The following is a 14,597-nucleotide window of genomic DNA, read 5'->3' as shown; positions in this document are numbered from 1 at the left end:
ACTTTTAAAACAGTCACTCAGAGCCTATTCTGGAAGACCATGGGCAGTTTGCAGTGTCACATAACCATGCTGCCTGCCATCTGCATGGCTTCCTAATGCCAAGTGGTACAGCACACAGCCAGCTATGCTGGCTCTAGTCCACATGAGGATTCCTGCACCAAAAGGTGGGAAAAGCAGAATAATTTCAAGTGCAGTATGGCTGTTGCAGCAGTACCTAAAATGGCCTAGTGAGAGACTAGATTTGTCTGTCACAGTAGGTTAAAAAGAAGGGGCTGATGGACAATGTACATTGCTGAATCAGAACTTCATCCTTATCTGTTTGGAAGACTCTTTTTTCTAGCACTTGATATTTTCTCTTTCAAGTCCTTGATTTTGTACTTTTACTGTGGCTTAGTTACTGTGCAGTCAACCCACTGCTTTGCCTTTCAGGAATAAAATTACCCACAGTTGTTGCATTTTGAAGATGTAACTAATAGTGTTAATTAAAAAAAAAAAATTAAATAATATTGCCTGATAATGTTACCTGATAATAAAACCTACTCATTATTAATGTTTAAAACCCAAATAATTTCAATAAAATTAAAAATATAATTTTTGTATTCATCCTATGTAACAGTTCTAATGTTTTTCTGACATAATGCTGATTGATATTGTTTTTTAAAAAGACATCCACAGTCTTTGCTAACATCCTCTTGAATAAAAAAATTACAATTGCTATGATCTCATTGCTGACCATTGATGATGCTAACAATGGAAATATTTCTTGACTCGGATTTGTGCAATAACTCTTGGATTGCTTTACTTGTATTCGTTAAAAAGCTGAGATGTGAAAAAAACTCAACTTTCTTTTCAATTGGCGCAAAAGCCAGAAACACTGTTTACTAAATGACATTGTAATTTATATTTTGCTGCCTGAAGCAATGCTCTATTTAAAGGTTTAGACATTTTCTCCTTTTCCTGATGAGGGTACTTAGCTAAGCAGTATGTGGAAGCTAGTAGGAATCTTCCAGATATGTCCTTCCTGCCAGTGGGTCATAGACATTCTTGAAAGTCTTTTAATATTAAACTTCCTGTAAAGCAATAAATGCTAAACCAGGGGTAGGGGCATGTTGTTGGGATTTTTTTAGTAAATAAAGAATTTAGTTAGTATCTATACAAGTCATGCACATATAATTTGGCTGACCTGTGATCTAAATTATGGTAATATGATAATTTATTTACTGTTGCTAAAAAATATGTTCACCTGTTATATTAACATTGTAATACTTGCATTTCTATATTCCCCAGTGTTTGTAAGAGTGCCTTTAACTTCAGAAGCTCCAGCTGATTTGCACATTGAACATTCTGCTAGACTCTGCACAAAAAGTGGAAACTCTGAACAACTTGTTTTTTGAGATTAAAAATAATGAGAATTTGACCTGCAAATCACTCTGAAAATAAAACACTTCAGGAATAATAGTCAGGCAAAGAGAAAGGCATCTTGATTTATGCTATTGTTATCATTATATTATATTCCTGTCTTAAGCAGAATTAGAGATCAAACAGTAGTAGGACTTGGCAGTTTATTACCATTTTGTAATTTTTGTAGTTTAGAATTTAAATCATAATCTACATGACAAATAGAAATTAGTTTGTGAGGCTTGATTCCTAGGTTAGTATAATAGAAAACTATCAGATGATTTTGTAGGTCTTGCAATTGCTGTTCATGTAAAGTTGCAATAGGTGCATTGGAAAAATCTATGACCATAGAGCTATTTGTTAACTTATATGCTCTTTTAATTCCCAAGTTTTAAGAAAGATAAAAAGTGGAGTCCAATTCTATAAGATGGAACCAGAGAGGGCTATAATTTGATTGTAACATTAACTTCTTGCACACATTCTCTGCTTGATAAGATATAAAAGAAAATTGGCATATTCTTCCTCCCCTGAAGTTTAATTCAAATTATTTTAGGACTAGTTTAAGTTCTGACAGCTGAAATGCATACATTAGCCAGCTAGAGCCATCTGCAAGGCAAACACATTCTTACCTCATATGTTTCTAAGTGGAACGTGTTGTCTTTCAGGCACCATTAGATGCCATGCTCTGAATGGTAATGAATTCTGGAATCATGCATTTCCCCAAGGATTTATACTGCATGGATTAAAGACGGGCTTTTGTGAATTTCAGTTATTTTTACACTTTAATTGTAAATCTAAACAATATTTCTTGGGTAGCAGCCTCATTATATGAAAAGTTACTACCCCCAAACCAGGGATTACTTTAGGTAGATTGGTATTACATAGGATTTTTTAAAGTATTACTTTTCAATTTTTATTTATGAGGATGGTCAGCTAAATTTTTCTGTCAGTATCTAATATCATTCACTTTATTCAGGTAATGCAGTAAAGCTATATGAGGTTTCCCATCTCCACAGTCTGAATTTATTCTCCAGCTCAGAAACAGTAGAATATATTACATGATTAGAAGTTAAATACTTTTTTCTTGATGACAGAGTAAAAGGGATTTGAAATAATTAATTTTTAATGTTTTCATCACTATCAAATGACTTACCATGATCCTTTTATTGGTGGCATTCACACTCTCTGCTTCATTGTCTTGTTTGAGGATAAAAGATTACATATGGAGTATTTTTAAGTGATTGCCTGATTACATTTTAATGATTTAATGGAAATGTAGAAATACTTCACCTAAAGGTTGAAAATGTTTGATGGAAAATGAAATAGATTATTAATAAGTTAAAATGTTATTTACTGAAAAGTCAGAATATAGTTACTGCAGTTTTCTCATCCTAAAGCAAAAGTGCAAGTGTAAATAAGCCATCACTCATACAGTAGCATAATGATTTGTATCACTTGTATAACATCAATCTAGAAATCCTGGAAGCAAATTTATTTCATTTGCAAATTAGTGTTGAGATGTCAAGGGCATGAAGCTGTAGGAGTCTTTCAGTATTTTGTAGAGTGGGCAATAAAAAATGTGGCTGAGAGAAGGCAGCATTGCTGCTGAGTACCAGCATATAGTTGTATTGAGTACTGAGTAGTATTGAGTTCTAGAATATTTTCTAAACTCAAAAACTAGTTGGATAAGTGCACACAGAACAGTGACTGCTGCTACAATATTACAGGAAGTGCTAACAGATATATTTTAAATTTCAAACAATACCATGGGGCCTTTTCAGTAACATTTCCATATATCAGGAAGAATTCTGAATGCAGCAGCATACTCTACTGACCAAGGACCAACATAAAGAGTTCTTAAGAAGATCAGGCCTAAGCAGGATAAGCCAAGACCTTGAGGTATTTCATCTTCACAGAAACAATGAGCAAACAGGTTCATAAGCCACTCTTCTGTTCCTACCAGCCTCAAACAGAACTGAGGGAACAGTCAGTGGTCAGTAAAATAATCTGGTGCTGTTAACACTGATCTTGCTTTTACTAAGCCAGGCTGAAGGGCATTCATCCAGTACCTGGCACTGCTTCCTAGTGCTGCTATCCAGTACCTCCCTGGAAGCAGCTGCTTTGCTGTCCTTTGTTTATCTGCTGTTTTACACCTTCATGGTTGTTTTCTTGCAAGAACCAATTCTGGCTCCTGGCATCTTTTTTGCAGGGATACAGAAGTTCCTTTGGATAGAGCTTGAGGTTTTATTTATATCTAGTACAACAAGGTGTTTTGCTCCTCTTTGTCATGCATATATATTTTCCTTCCATTTATATATGCCACAACTTTCATTAAAGGCTGTAGAGTAAGTCAGGTTACAGATTTCCACCTAGGTGTCAGTTCAGAATTTTGGGAGAGGGGAATGTTTTGCCTTAGCAAAACCTCCTGATTGAAATAGAAGAGCAGCCCCACATGGCAAAAAGCAATGGAAAATAACAGCACATAATTTTGCCTTCTTTGGATGGATTCCAGCAGTCATAGGTGAACCGAAATACCTTAAGCAACCTGGGAATATTGAGGAATCTTTTAATGAAGTAGAAAAGGAACATCATGAGATGCCCTATATAATTCCTGAGGACTTGTTACAGGATGCTTGTTCAATCAGGGACCCCAAAGTGCCAGGGGAGACTCGAGAGTGCCCTGCACAGCAGTCAAAGAACAAGGAAATCCATTTGGTCTCCTACATAACTCTGCCCTGATTAAAGTCTTTCCTTAAGAAGCAAATCCTGAGCTTTTTTTTTCCAGTGTCAGTCTGATAACTTGTCCAGAAGTGTTCCTCTGATCAAATTTGTCGCCTTATTCAGTACATTTTCTGCAGTGTTCATCAGAGATGAAGTTTGTCATGTAGGATTTGTCTGTAATAAAATAATTTTAGTGAAACTAAAATATGGGATTAGACATACCCTCAGTCTTCTTTTAGGAACTTTCTTGTTAACAATAAAAAAATATAAAAATATGATCAAGTGAAAAGTTAAATGTCCTTAATTATACATTATTATATTTTATGGTTAAACTTTCAGAGTGTAATGGTAGAAAGTACTTTCAAAGTGGTCTACATTTTAGTGCCTTATCAGAAATGTAGAAATATTTCAACCAACGAAGATATTTGGTAGAAAATTAAATAGATTATTATTAAGTTATTTTTAACTAAGTAATTTTATTAAGCTAATGTTGACAGTATTTATTTTCCAGGATTATGTCACAGCAGCAAAGAAATCCCAATACATTTAAGACTCTCGAGGTTTATTTTAGCTTTCATTCATAGAGTATTCAAATGTAAGTAAATATAGAATTTGAACTTGCTTTCATAAGAAATTCTGAAAACTCCAGAAATGCAATCAGAATACATTTTACAGAAATATAAAAAGTTTGTAAGACACAAATCCAGTTGCAGGTGTATATGAGAAACTAGATTTTACTGTGATGACTCTCATTGATTCTGCTGGGATCTAGATCACTACTGAAGTCCATCATAAATATGTATATTTAAGGCTTTCGATCCCAACATAAGAAATCCTAAAGAACCCATCTTGGAGAATTGTGATCTTCAGTTCTGCATCAGGTCACTTTTGAGGGAAGGTCTCATGTTGGGTGTGCTGGTTTTTCATTGATTGGTATTTAGTGAAGAAGGGAAGCCACTAACAGCTTCCTCCATGCCTGATAAAACCAATCAGTGGCTAGTTTGAATATTGACAACCTGTTAAACCAATTAAAGAGCTGAATACACCTCTATGAACACACATGTTAAAAATCAAACGCTGGGAAAAGCTCTCTTGGCTTGTGGTCTTGGAACAGGCCGCCCACCAGGCCGGGCCCGGGTCGGGCCGGCCAGGGGATATCCCGGTGCCAGGGGCGATCCCGCAGAGCCCGCCGGGGATATCCCGGTGCCAGGGGCGATCCTGCAGCCGGGACCAGCGCCGAGAGGAGCAGCCGGGGCCAGGGGTGGCCGCTGCCATCCCAGACCGGGAGCGGCCACAGGGCCGGGATTGCGGGGCCGGGATCAGCCACGGCTGCCTCGGCACGGCTGGCGATGGACTTTGTTTGCTTGGCTGCTCTTGGCCAGCCATGCTGTGGGCAGGACACAAACAGCAGCAGCAGCTCTCCTTGTTTTCGGTGCTCCACATGAAGGAAAGCTCTAAGGAAAGCCAGCGGCCAGCACGGCTCCTACGGTGGCCAGCAGTGACAGACACGGCGAGCCATCCCTCTGCTGCAGAGCCTGGGTGAGATCAGCCTTCAGCATTGCCGAACCCTATAAAATACTGTTTTAATTGATAAAGCTCGAGAACTGATGGACTTGTGAGTGCCAGCTCTCTCCCCAGTCAAAAAAGGGAAGGGGTGAGGACATGTGGGGAGAACAACATGACACACTGAGGTCAGTAAAGAAGGAACCAAATTCTAGATAGGAGAGGATTGAGGAGATACCTTATTCCTGGGCTGAAATTCTTTTATGAAGCTATGGTGAAGATGTATTTTGGATATATCAGTCTTTGGGGTGTTTCCCCTGTAAATTCATGGAATGCATTGGGGGAATGTAGCGTTTCACCTACAGTCATGAGCAGAGGCACCAGTGTTGCAGCGAGCAGATGTTGAAGAAGCTGTAATTCAATGAGAAACTTGAACAGAAAATGAGACAAATGAGAAACCCTGCACTGGAAATTAAAGGGGAAGACCTCTGTTCCCAGAGATGGATGAAAAGAACTTTTGTTTTTTTGCTAAAACAGCTCATCATTAAAACAGCACTAAGTTAACAATGGCCCATAAAAGCAGCTTTGGGAAAGCTGCAAGGCATGGAAGGGACTTTTCACACTACAGAGAAAGTTTCCTTTCCTGCATGGCTGTTTGCTGTGACACTGAATCCACAAGAGAACTGGTTTTTGTGAAGTCTCCATAGCATGATAAAAGAGAGTCATCTCCCTAAAAGAACTGATGAAAGACTGTTTTAAAGGTGATAAACTGACCTAAGTTCCAAGTTTTGTCTCTATGTTTTGTCAGTAGGAAGGGAAAGAAGGTTATGGGGGTAGAAGTGTTATGGAGGTTTTATTCTGATTCTTATTAATTTTTTTCCTTTTTGTTCAATTCTGTTTAAATAAAGTTTTCTTTATAGCCCTTAAGTTTTGAGCCTGCTTTTGTCTTCTCCTAATCCCATCTCAAAGCAGAAGAACAATAAGTAATTCTAGTAGGTGCCCTGGCATTTGGCCAGCGCACAACCCACCTCATTGTTTGGTGTGTTGGCTGGGAAATCTAAAATTGGCAAACCACAACCTCTACATTGGGAGTGACAAATTGCAGCAGCCAAAATTAGGAGGTACTGTTTGAAATTTGAATTCAAACCCTTACCTGAAAAAAAATGTATTTTAGTATTTAACATTTAAATAATAAGTTTAGATATTAAGTTGGCATATTGATTTCTTACAGTAAGATGACTAATACTGAAATAATATAACTAAACTTTCTGTGATTCTTTCCTTAGTACTCTTCTGAGTCCCGAATACTGCAGAGAACTACAACAACTACAGATTTCAATAAGCAGGAATAAAAATAACCCCTTAAAAACTGAATTGGTTACAAAAGAGACTGGTTGTATTGACTCAAGGTAACAGTGAAAGAAAAGAAAATTATAATTAATTATTCTAGACAGATATGTACAGGAAAGAACAGAAATAGACAAAAATGTGGACTAAGTTTTTCCAGCACTGAACTGCCTTTTGTTATTAAGGAAAAATATGATGTTCTCCTCAGACATTTCTGTTTTATTTACTCATTATTGAGGAATTCACTTATTCTAGTCCTCAACCAGTCAATTCTTGTGTGATGACTTCACAGAATTACTCATATGAGAGAGACTTCATTCCCTTAATCATAGATGTCCTTTGCTGACATTTCACTAATAACTCTGTAACTCAGAACTGGACACAGCACCCCAGAGATGGCCTCATCAGTCCTGAGCAGAGTGGCAGGATCCTCTTCTGTGACCTGCTGGCCACACTCTGCCTCATGCAGCTGAGGACACCATTAGCCTTCTTGGAAGGAAGCTCTGCTGGGTCATATTTACTTTGAAGCCTACCAGGACCCCCAGGTTCTCTTCTAGAGCTGTTTTCCAGCTGGGTGACCTCCTGCATGTATTGAGGCAGGAGGGGGCTGTTCCCAGGTGCAAGAGTGCTCTTGTTGAACAGCATGATGTTCCTGTCGGTCCATTTCTTCAGCCAAAGTTCCACTGGACTGCACAGCAGCACAACCCTCTGATGTATTATCCACTCCTTCCTATTTTGTCCTCTGTAGCTTGCTGAGGATACGGTCTGCCCTGAAATCCAGATCATTAATGAAGATGATGGACAGGACAGGAACCAGGTTTGTTCTCTGGGATACATCACGAATTCCTTGCCTCCAGGTAGACTTTGTGCCACCAATCACAGCACTATGGGCTTGGCTGTTCAGCCAGTTTTAAATCCACCTCAGTTTGTTAAGGATCCTTTTACTTAGAGAAAGAGGCCTTGGCCTGAATGAAGGTGCAAATGAGACTGTATGCCAAAGTCAATGGTATGGATTTTATTAACAATAAAATGAAAGTGAAAGAGAGAGGGAGAGAAAGAGCAAGTGAGAAGAAAGAGAGAGAGAGAGAGAGCAGAAGATAGTCACCACCCATGGATCCAGCGGTGTCCTTTTGGTCCTTCTTTCCCCAGGGGTTCTTGGTGGTAGGGGTTCTGAGATAATTCAAAACTTTTTACTATTTATACATTTTCGTAAACAAAGGAATTAATGGTCATTGGCTACACAGTTCTCTTATTCTATTGGTTAAATTATTCCCTCACTTCTAATGCTAATTAGTCCCACACTCAGCCTTCCTCTGGGTTGTGAATTGGTGGCTTCAACCTCCCCCTGCCAGAATTACCTTTTACCCAGGCTGGACTGACTTCAGCACAGTTAGTGAGCTATGGGCTTTCCCTGTGGCCCACAAATTCAGCCATTATCACTGATACATTCATTTTCCCAGCTTTGTTTACCTCCCCCTAGGCCTGAGATAACACTCAGGCAACAGTGCCACCTTTGTCTTGTCCCAAGTATTCCTCATGGTGTCTTAATTCACAGTCCAAGTTTCACGTATCCACAGAGGCGTATTTGGGGGAGGAGGCTCTGGTGGTTGCAGATGCCACTTGTCCCATAACCTGCTCATCAAGATCTTTGTTTGACCAGTGATAAGCATATGAGCAGCAGCTTCTTTACACACTTTGTCACAGTGTGAATTTTTGTCTGGATTATCCAGGATGTGCTAGCTCGACCTTGCAGGCTTGGAGTTATGCCATCCTGTCACTCCATTCTGTGCTTATCTCATGGCAAAGTCTTTCTGTGGTAACTGTGTTTGAGAGAGAAAACTGTGATCTTTAAGTCTTTATACTATTACTGTCTATCTTAGAACTTTCTGCTAAATAAAAGGCATCTCTAATGATAGCTTGGTGTCTTCCTCCAGATCCAAAGCAATCCAAAGCATCTTTCCTCACAGCTTCTGCCTGGCTATGGGGCTGAACACTAGCAGATGCTCTTGATGTCCTGCCTTTCTTTTCTGTTCATCTGTGACCTGGAATTCCCCAGCAGACAGTGTGTATCTCATAGTTACAACGTTGTCAGGATTGCAAAGAACAAAAGATGCTGAAAACACATCCACAAAAACAACACTACACACCATGATGACAGTTTCTTGTCAGATGATAGCTGCAATAGCTAATCTTATTCCCAGACTTTCATGTTATCAGCAATAATTTTCTCTAAAAATTACAAAACACACCTAAACTCTGGTTCTTCCTTCTTTTCCATCTCAGTATCACTAGCTGAGGCTGTTGTTGACATGTGATAAAAACACGAGGTGTGTATGTAAGTACTGGAAAAAACTTCACTTGGATCTGAGCTTCTGTAGGCAGGCACAAGCTGTGAGAGACTGTTGTGCTTCACAGCAGCTGCTCCCTGAGCAGATACTCTTTGGAATTTTTTTTTAGAATTGTCTTGTGAGACAAATAACATGACTGGACCTTTGGCAGGTAAGGGAAGCTACAAAAATACCCACTGCTGGACAAAAAACTCACACACTTCTGAGTAGGCATGAGGTTCCTTTGCCTGTAAAAGTGAAACCTAAGTCTTGTTCCTGGATTTCTTATGTCTTCAACAGCTAAATGGTCTTGACTAACACCACCAGTACTGAGAATTCTTCATTATCAGAATGTGTTAAGATCCAGATCATGCCCCCAGATGATTTCTGACAAGTTACTTGGAAAGTACTGAAACAAATAAAAGCGTGCTAATATAAAGAGTAGTGAAAAATTCAGCAACCTTTGCTGCACCCCAAGCAGAAACAAAAGAGGTATCAAGGAAGTCAATGAATGGAAAAAAAATTAATTCCACCAAGCAAAATCTAGTGAAATGACTGAAAAATATTAAAAACAACTCAAATTTTATTGTAAACATTTTAATACTATGGTAGTTAAGAAATACAGGCTTACTGATCAGGTTCAATTCAACCAAAAAATAGCCTGCAAAGGACCTGCTCTTGCTCCAAGAGAAATTAACAGCATTTTACAGCAGACTTCAAGGAAAATCAAATCTGAGCCTTTGAATTGTTACTGCATTTTTATAAAAGTATGTATCTCAAAAAACCCCAATATATGACAAAAAATGTGCATCTCAACTCTATACCTTTTTGGTGTTTTTCTATGGAGGATCTCAGAGTTGGAGTAGTCTTTATTATGTACATTTTTAATAATTTAAAAATAATCTTCCTCTGGAATTAATAACAACTCATATAAAGTAAAACAATATTGCTCAATAAACAGTTTATTGTTTAGGCGTTGAAGAAAGGTAGAGTTAAACAATTAGAAATGTCCTGCAAAATTGTGAAACCTACTAACTTTAGAAAAATGTAGCCACTTTTAGTCATCAATTCTTGTGGAAAATGTACAAAAGAGGCCAATATTCGATTGGATTTTTGGTCTTCTTTGTGGCCCTTTTTCAAATAAAACCATGGTAACATGCTACTAAAAATGATGTAACTTTTTCTTATATAACTAGTTAGCATCTCTATTACATTTCTTATCTCTCAGTATATTTTTTAATATTTACTGAAGGACATTGCTTAATCAGACATCCTGGTTAAAAAAATTAAATCACATTATTACGGGAATTTTAGACTATGTCACTTTAAGTAACTTTTTGTATTTTAGGTTTTTTGAGATCAAAAGGTAGAAGCAATTTTGTCACCAACAAGTGAGTTTGTCCCTCCCTGTTCTGACATATGAGCAATAATTGCATAAGTTTAAAGAAGTAAAAATTGCAGTTAGAATGCCAGTCCTGGCATATATGAGACAACTGTTTAAAGTTACAGATAATATTTTAACATACACACCCACACATCTGCATGTAGCCAAACAAGAGCCTATGACTTACACCCCCTAGCTTTTAAAAGACTTCCACCAAATGTTTTATTACAGTCTTAAAGCTTTTAAAACATTATGCTTACTGCCACTAATAACAGAGCCAGTCACTTTTAGGCAAAGTAACTAGGTGGATTATTACTATTACAAAAATGCATTTTTGCTAAAACCACGACTATGTGGTGACGTGAATTTCAGTTCTTACACCTTTTGAAATTTGCATATATTAAAAACTATGACAAACATAATTTAGTCTGATTAGTGTAGTTGTAATTTTTAATTCTACTCATATGTTCTTGAAAAGATTGCTTTATGCAACCTGTAAGAAAGCTAAGTATTAGTTGTTGATTTACTGCTGGTTTTCAGAGTAAGTGAAAGTTGCTGGTCCTGATCCCTTCATAGCCTGTAAGAGGCTGACCATGCTGGAGCTGCTCCAGTAAAGGAATATAAGCTCATGCTTAATAAAACTCTGATTTCATTCCATCACATTTGGCAGATGGCACCTTCCACAACACATTTCTCCTTGTTCTCTGCTAGAACAGGGGAGTACACCACCCACAGAAAAACCACAGGTCTCCCACACAAATTCTGATACCAGAGGGACAATGTACCTACACTCACATGCTTTTCTAGATGAAAGTACAGTGTACTTTGAGGAGTCATGACACTAGAAATAAAAACTTCCTTGTACCTTCCTGAAAAGTAAAGCCCTAAACCACCTTGTGCTATTCTTTAGCATCTGATTTTCACATTTGTTTCTAGTATCTTTTACTATAATTTAATAGGTGTTCTTTCACTTTCACTTGAAAATACTGTGTAATGCAGCAAGTCTGGAATGATTGTTGAACTGGCTGCAGTTTGGTACTGTAATTCATCAATTTATATATAGAATAACTATAAAGTGCTTTAGAATCGTTTCAAAAAAAAGGTGCAAATAAATACTGTGCACTCTTATGAACTTTCCCATGAGACTTAAAGTCCTGGAGAGCCCACACATTTAAATGTATCCCCAGTTATTACAGCAATTTAATTATGATACTAATTTCTTACACTGGAGAATTCTTCTGTCTCCAGTATTTATTTGGGTCAGTGTCTCACAGCATCAACAGCCAGCAGGCCTGCTGCTTGCCCTCCAGTAGTTGTCTTGCTACATCCAAACACACTCATCTGAATGGGTAAAAAAAGTATGGTGCCACACTGGGAATCTGCACAAAAATGGTCCATTTATTGTGCAGAAGTTGTGGTTGTTAGTTGATTCCTTTTGATTGTTATTTGCTGAAAAGATGAACTGGCAGCACATTGAAGTATAATTTTTCTTTTTGGTTAATAGGCTCAAAATATCCACAGTGGAATGCTGACAGGTCTATCAGTTGTCAAAATTTTCCAGGATTTCAATCATGCCACTGAAATAGCTCTGATAAATGTCTATATAATGCATGGTACAGCACCTCTCCTGCTCCCAAAAGATGTGAGTAAAAATGGGAAACATCTTTATTGCTTTCATGTATGAGGAACTGAAGCACCAATGAGTGAGCAAAGTGTGTCAACACAGAGTCAAACCCCTAAATGACTATATAGATGACATTCTTTTGTAGTAGGCAGACCTCCCTAAAAACTGGGAGTACTTCTTCAAAGTACTCATTTTATAAATTAGGAGTACATTCTTTTCCCATCAAAATCTCCCAAAGGCAAAACTCCCACTGAATGAAGTAGGATGTAGATTTCACATTACATTTGTAACCAAACTCAAGTACTTTGTCACATATAGCAGAAGTATCAAACAGCTTTGCAGAGTGCTTGATGCAGTCTATTCCAATTCTGAATGATAAAAATTCAGTATCAAACATTTTACCTTTTTCAATATTTTTCTATGCACTATTTTTCGGTTCACATGGCTGTAATTTTCCTTAACTGTTATTTCTACAGCCTAAAGAGGGAAAAAGAAATAACAAAGGAAACAGAAAACAATGAATCCTATTATCCAGTTGACGGAATAAATGTAAATGATCACCATGTCCATATCAAACCGCCATCCACGGCTATCATCCTCAAAGTCCAAGTAGTCCATCCTGTGAGCAGCATGTGGGAAATGCCTCCTTGTGACAGTATCTGAGCGCCTCCGAAAACCTGCTGAAACACAGACTGGGAGATAAAAATCTTTTTTAAAAGGAACCAGATTGACTAGCAAAAAAAAAGTTAACACTCCTTCCTCCAGTTATCAAAAAGACAAATAGAAGCAGGAAATCTCACACCTCACTGCTAAGTTTCATCACTTTGTCAGACAAAAAATGTGGAATTGATTTTGTAAGATTTAAAAAGTAATACTGTGTTCCATGTCTAGAAAATAATATATTTGTTTGTTTGGACTCAGAATTGTCTACCATAATAATGCTATCTGCTTGTGTTATCCAGATCTTTGAACACTTCTCTTTTGGAGCCTTCTTTCACTGAGTTCGACTCGGCAATCTAGAAGTGAAAGGCTCCATATACTATAATCAATCTCTTCAGCAATTAGTTAAGCTGGGTTCCCTAAGTCTACTCATCTGAATTCTACACATCTGAATTCCTATTTCTAGAATCTGAGATTCTCTTTCAAAACTGTCTCCTAAAAAAATTGTGCTTGTTTTAATATGATGTTCATTATGCTTAATATAATGAATACTAGGTTAAAATGCAATTTTTAATTTACTGTTTGTAGGCTGATAACAACTTAAAAATATATAGACAGATGCAAACAAGTCAAGTGGAAGTAAAAATTCTGTGACTCCAAGATGGCCTGAGTGTGGGGTCCTGCCAAAAGGTCTGCCCTCTTCACTGTTCCCCAGGCTTCTCCATATAGCAAGAGAATTACTGTAGAAGCATAACTCTCCCCTCTGTCAAGACATGAGGTTAGAGAAGGGTCTGTGTCAGGTACTAGGCTGTGGCACAAAAAAGAGCCCGGAGGCTGTGGTGCAAAGGCAGAAAATCTGTCCCATTTTGATACAGGACAGTGGATTTTTGCTCTGTTTTCAGATAATGAGTCATTTTTATGATGCATTCTGTATTCTTTAATAAATTTTGACAAGAAAAATACTTTCAGATGTCTGTATATACAGCTAGAGAGGAAATAAACCATGTTTCTTAGCCATCTGCAGATAAAAGCTGAATGCTGTAGAGTTCCTCAAAAACTGAACAGCAACATGGAATAGGGGTTTGAATTATGAAACAGAAGACCTGAATGAGCATCAAACGGCCTCTAGTGTATTGTGCACTTCTTAAAAAAAATTCCTATCATACATAATTTCAGTCCACAAATAATACAGTCCCCAAATAATTTATGCACAGGCATATATTTGTGAAAAAATGTCTTTTATTTAACTTTTTTGCACATGCCTGTGTTGCTGTACTCCAAACAAGGACTTCTGTTCAAATCACATGAATATGCATGCACAGTGCCAGCAGGGTCTGGCAGACTGTTAGTGGGAACCTGTTACTAGATAACAAAAACAATGTTGTGTGCAAATCACCCTTTTATATGCACCAAAGTGTGCAAACCAAAAAGGATTTTCACTACAGCATCAGTACGCACTGTTGCACTTTGCAATATTCTGTTGAAGTACTAGCAAAACACAAAATAAAACTACAAAAAATTTAAAATATTCTCCCAATTTTATAAATTGACCTACTTTATTTTTTAAACTTGAAAATAGAAGGTGTCAGATAGAAAATTTTACTCTACAAATGTGCCCAAATGAATAATATGC

At 37.6% G+C, this 14,597-nt stretch overlaps 1 protein-coding gene across 2 annotated transcripts in view; it reads right to left on the bottom strand.

Moving 5' to 3' along the window:
* Nucleotides 1-9,897: 9,897 nt before the first annotated feature.
* RNF180 (ring finger protein 180) overlaps nt 9,898-14,597 on the bottom strand; it is a 68,299-nt gene continuing 63,599 nt past the window's right edge. Inside the window, exon 7 of one of the 2 annotated variants that reach the window (XM_063423272.1) lies at nt 9,898-12,981. In XM_063423272.1, coding sequence (XP_063279342.1) covers nt 12,782-12,981 — 200 coding nt within the window. In that variant the 3' untranslated portion in view covers nt 9,898-12,781. Of the gene's footprint in view, nt 12,985-14,597 lie in introns of both variants that reach the window. The other variant, XM_063423271.1, reaches the window with a different exon arrangement.

This window comes from Prinia subflava, chromosome Z (genome assembly GCF_021018805.1).
Source record: "Prinia subflava isolate CZ2003 ecotype Zambia chromosome Z, Cam_Psub_1.2, whole genome shotgun sequence".
NCBI lineage: Eukaryota > Metazoa > Chordata > Aves > Passeriformes > Cisticolidae > Prinia > Prinia subflava.
Note: the sequence above shows the minus strand (reverse complement) of the source record. Positions and strands in the feature narration are given on the sequence as shown.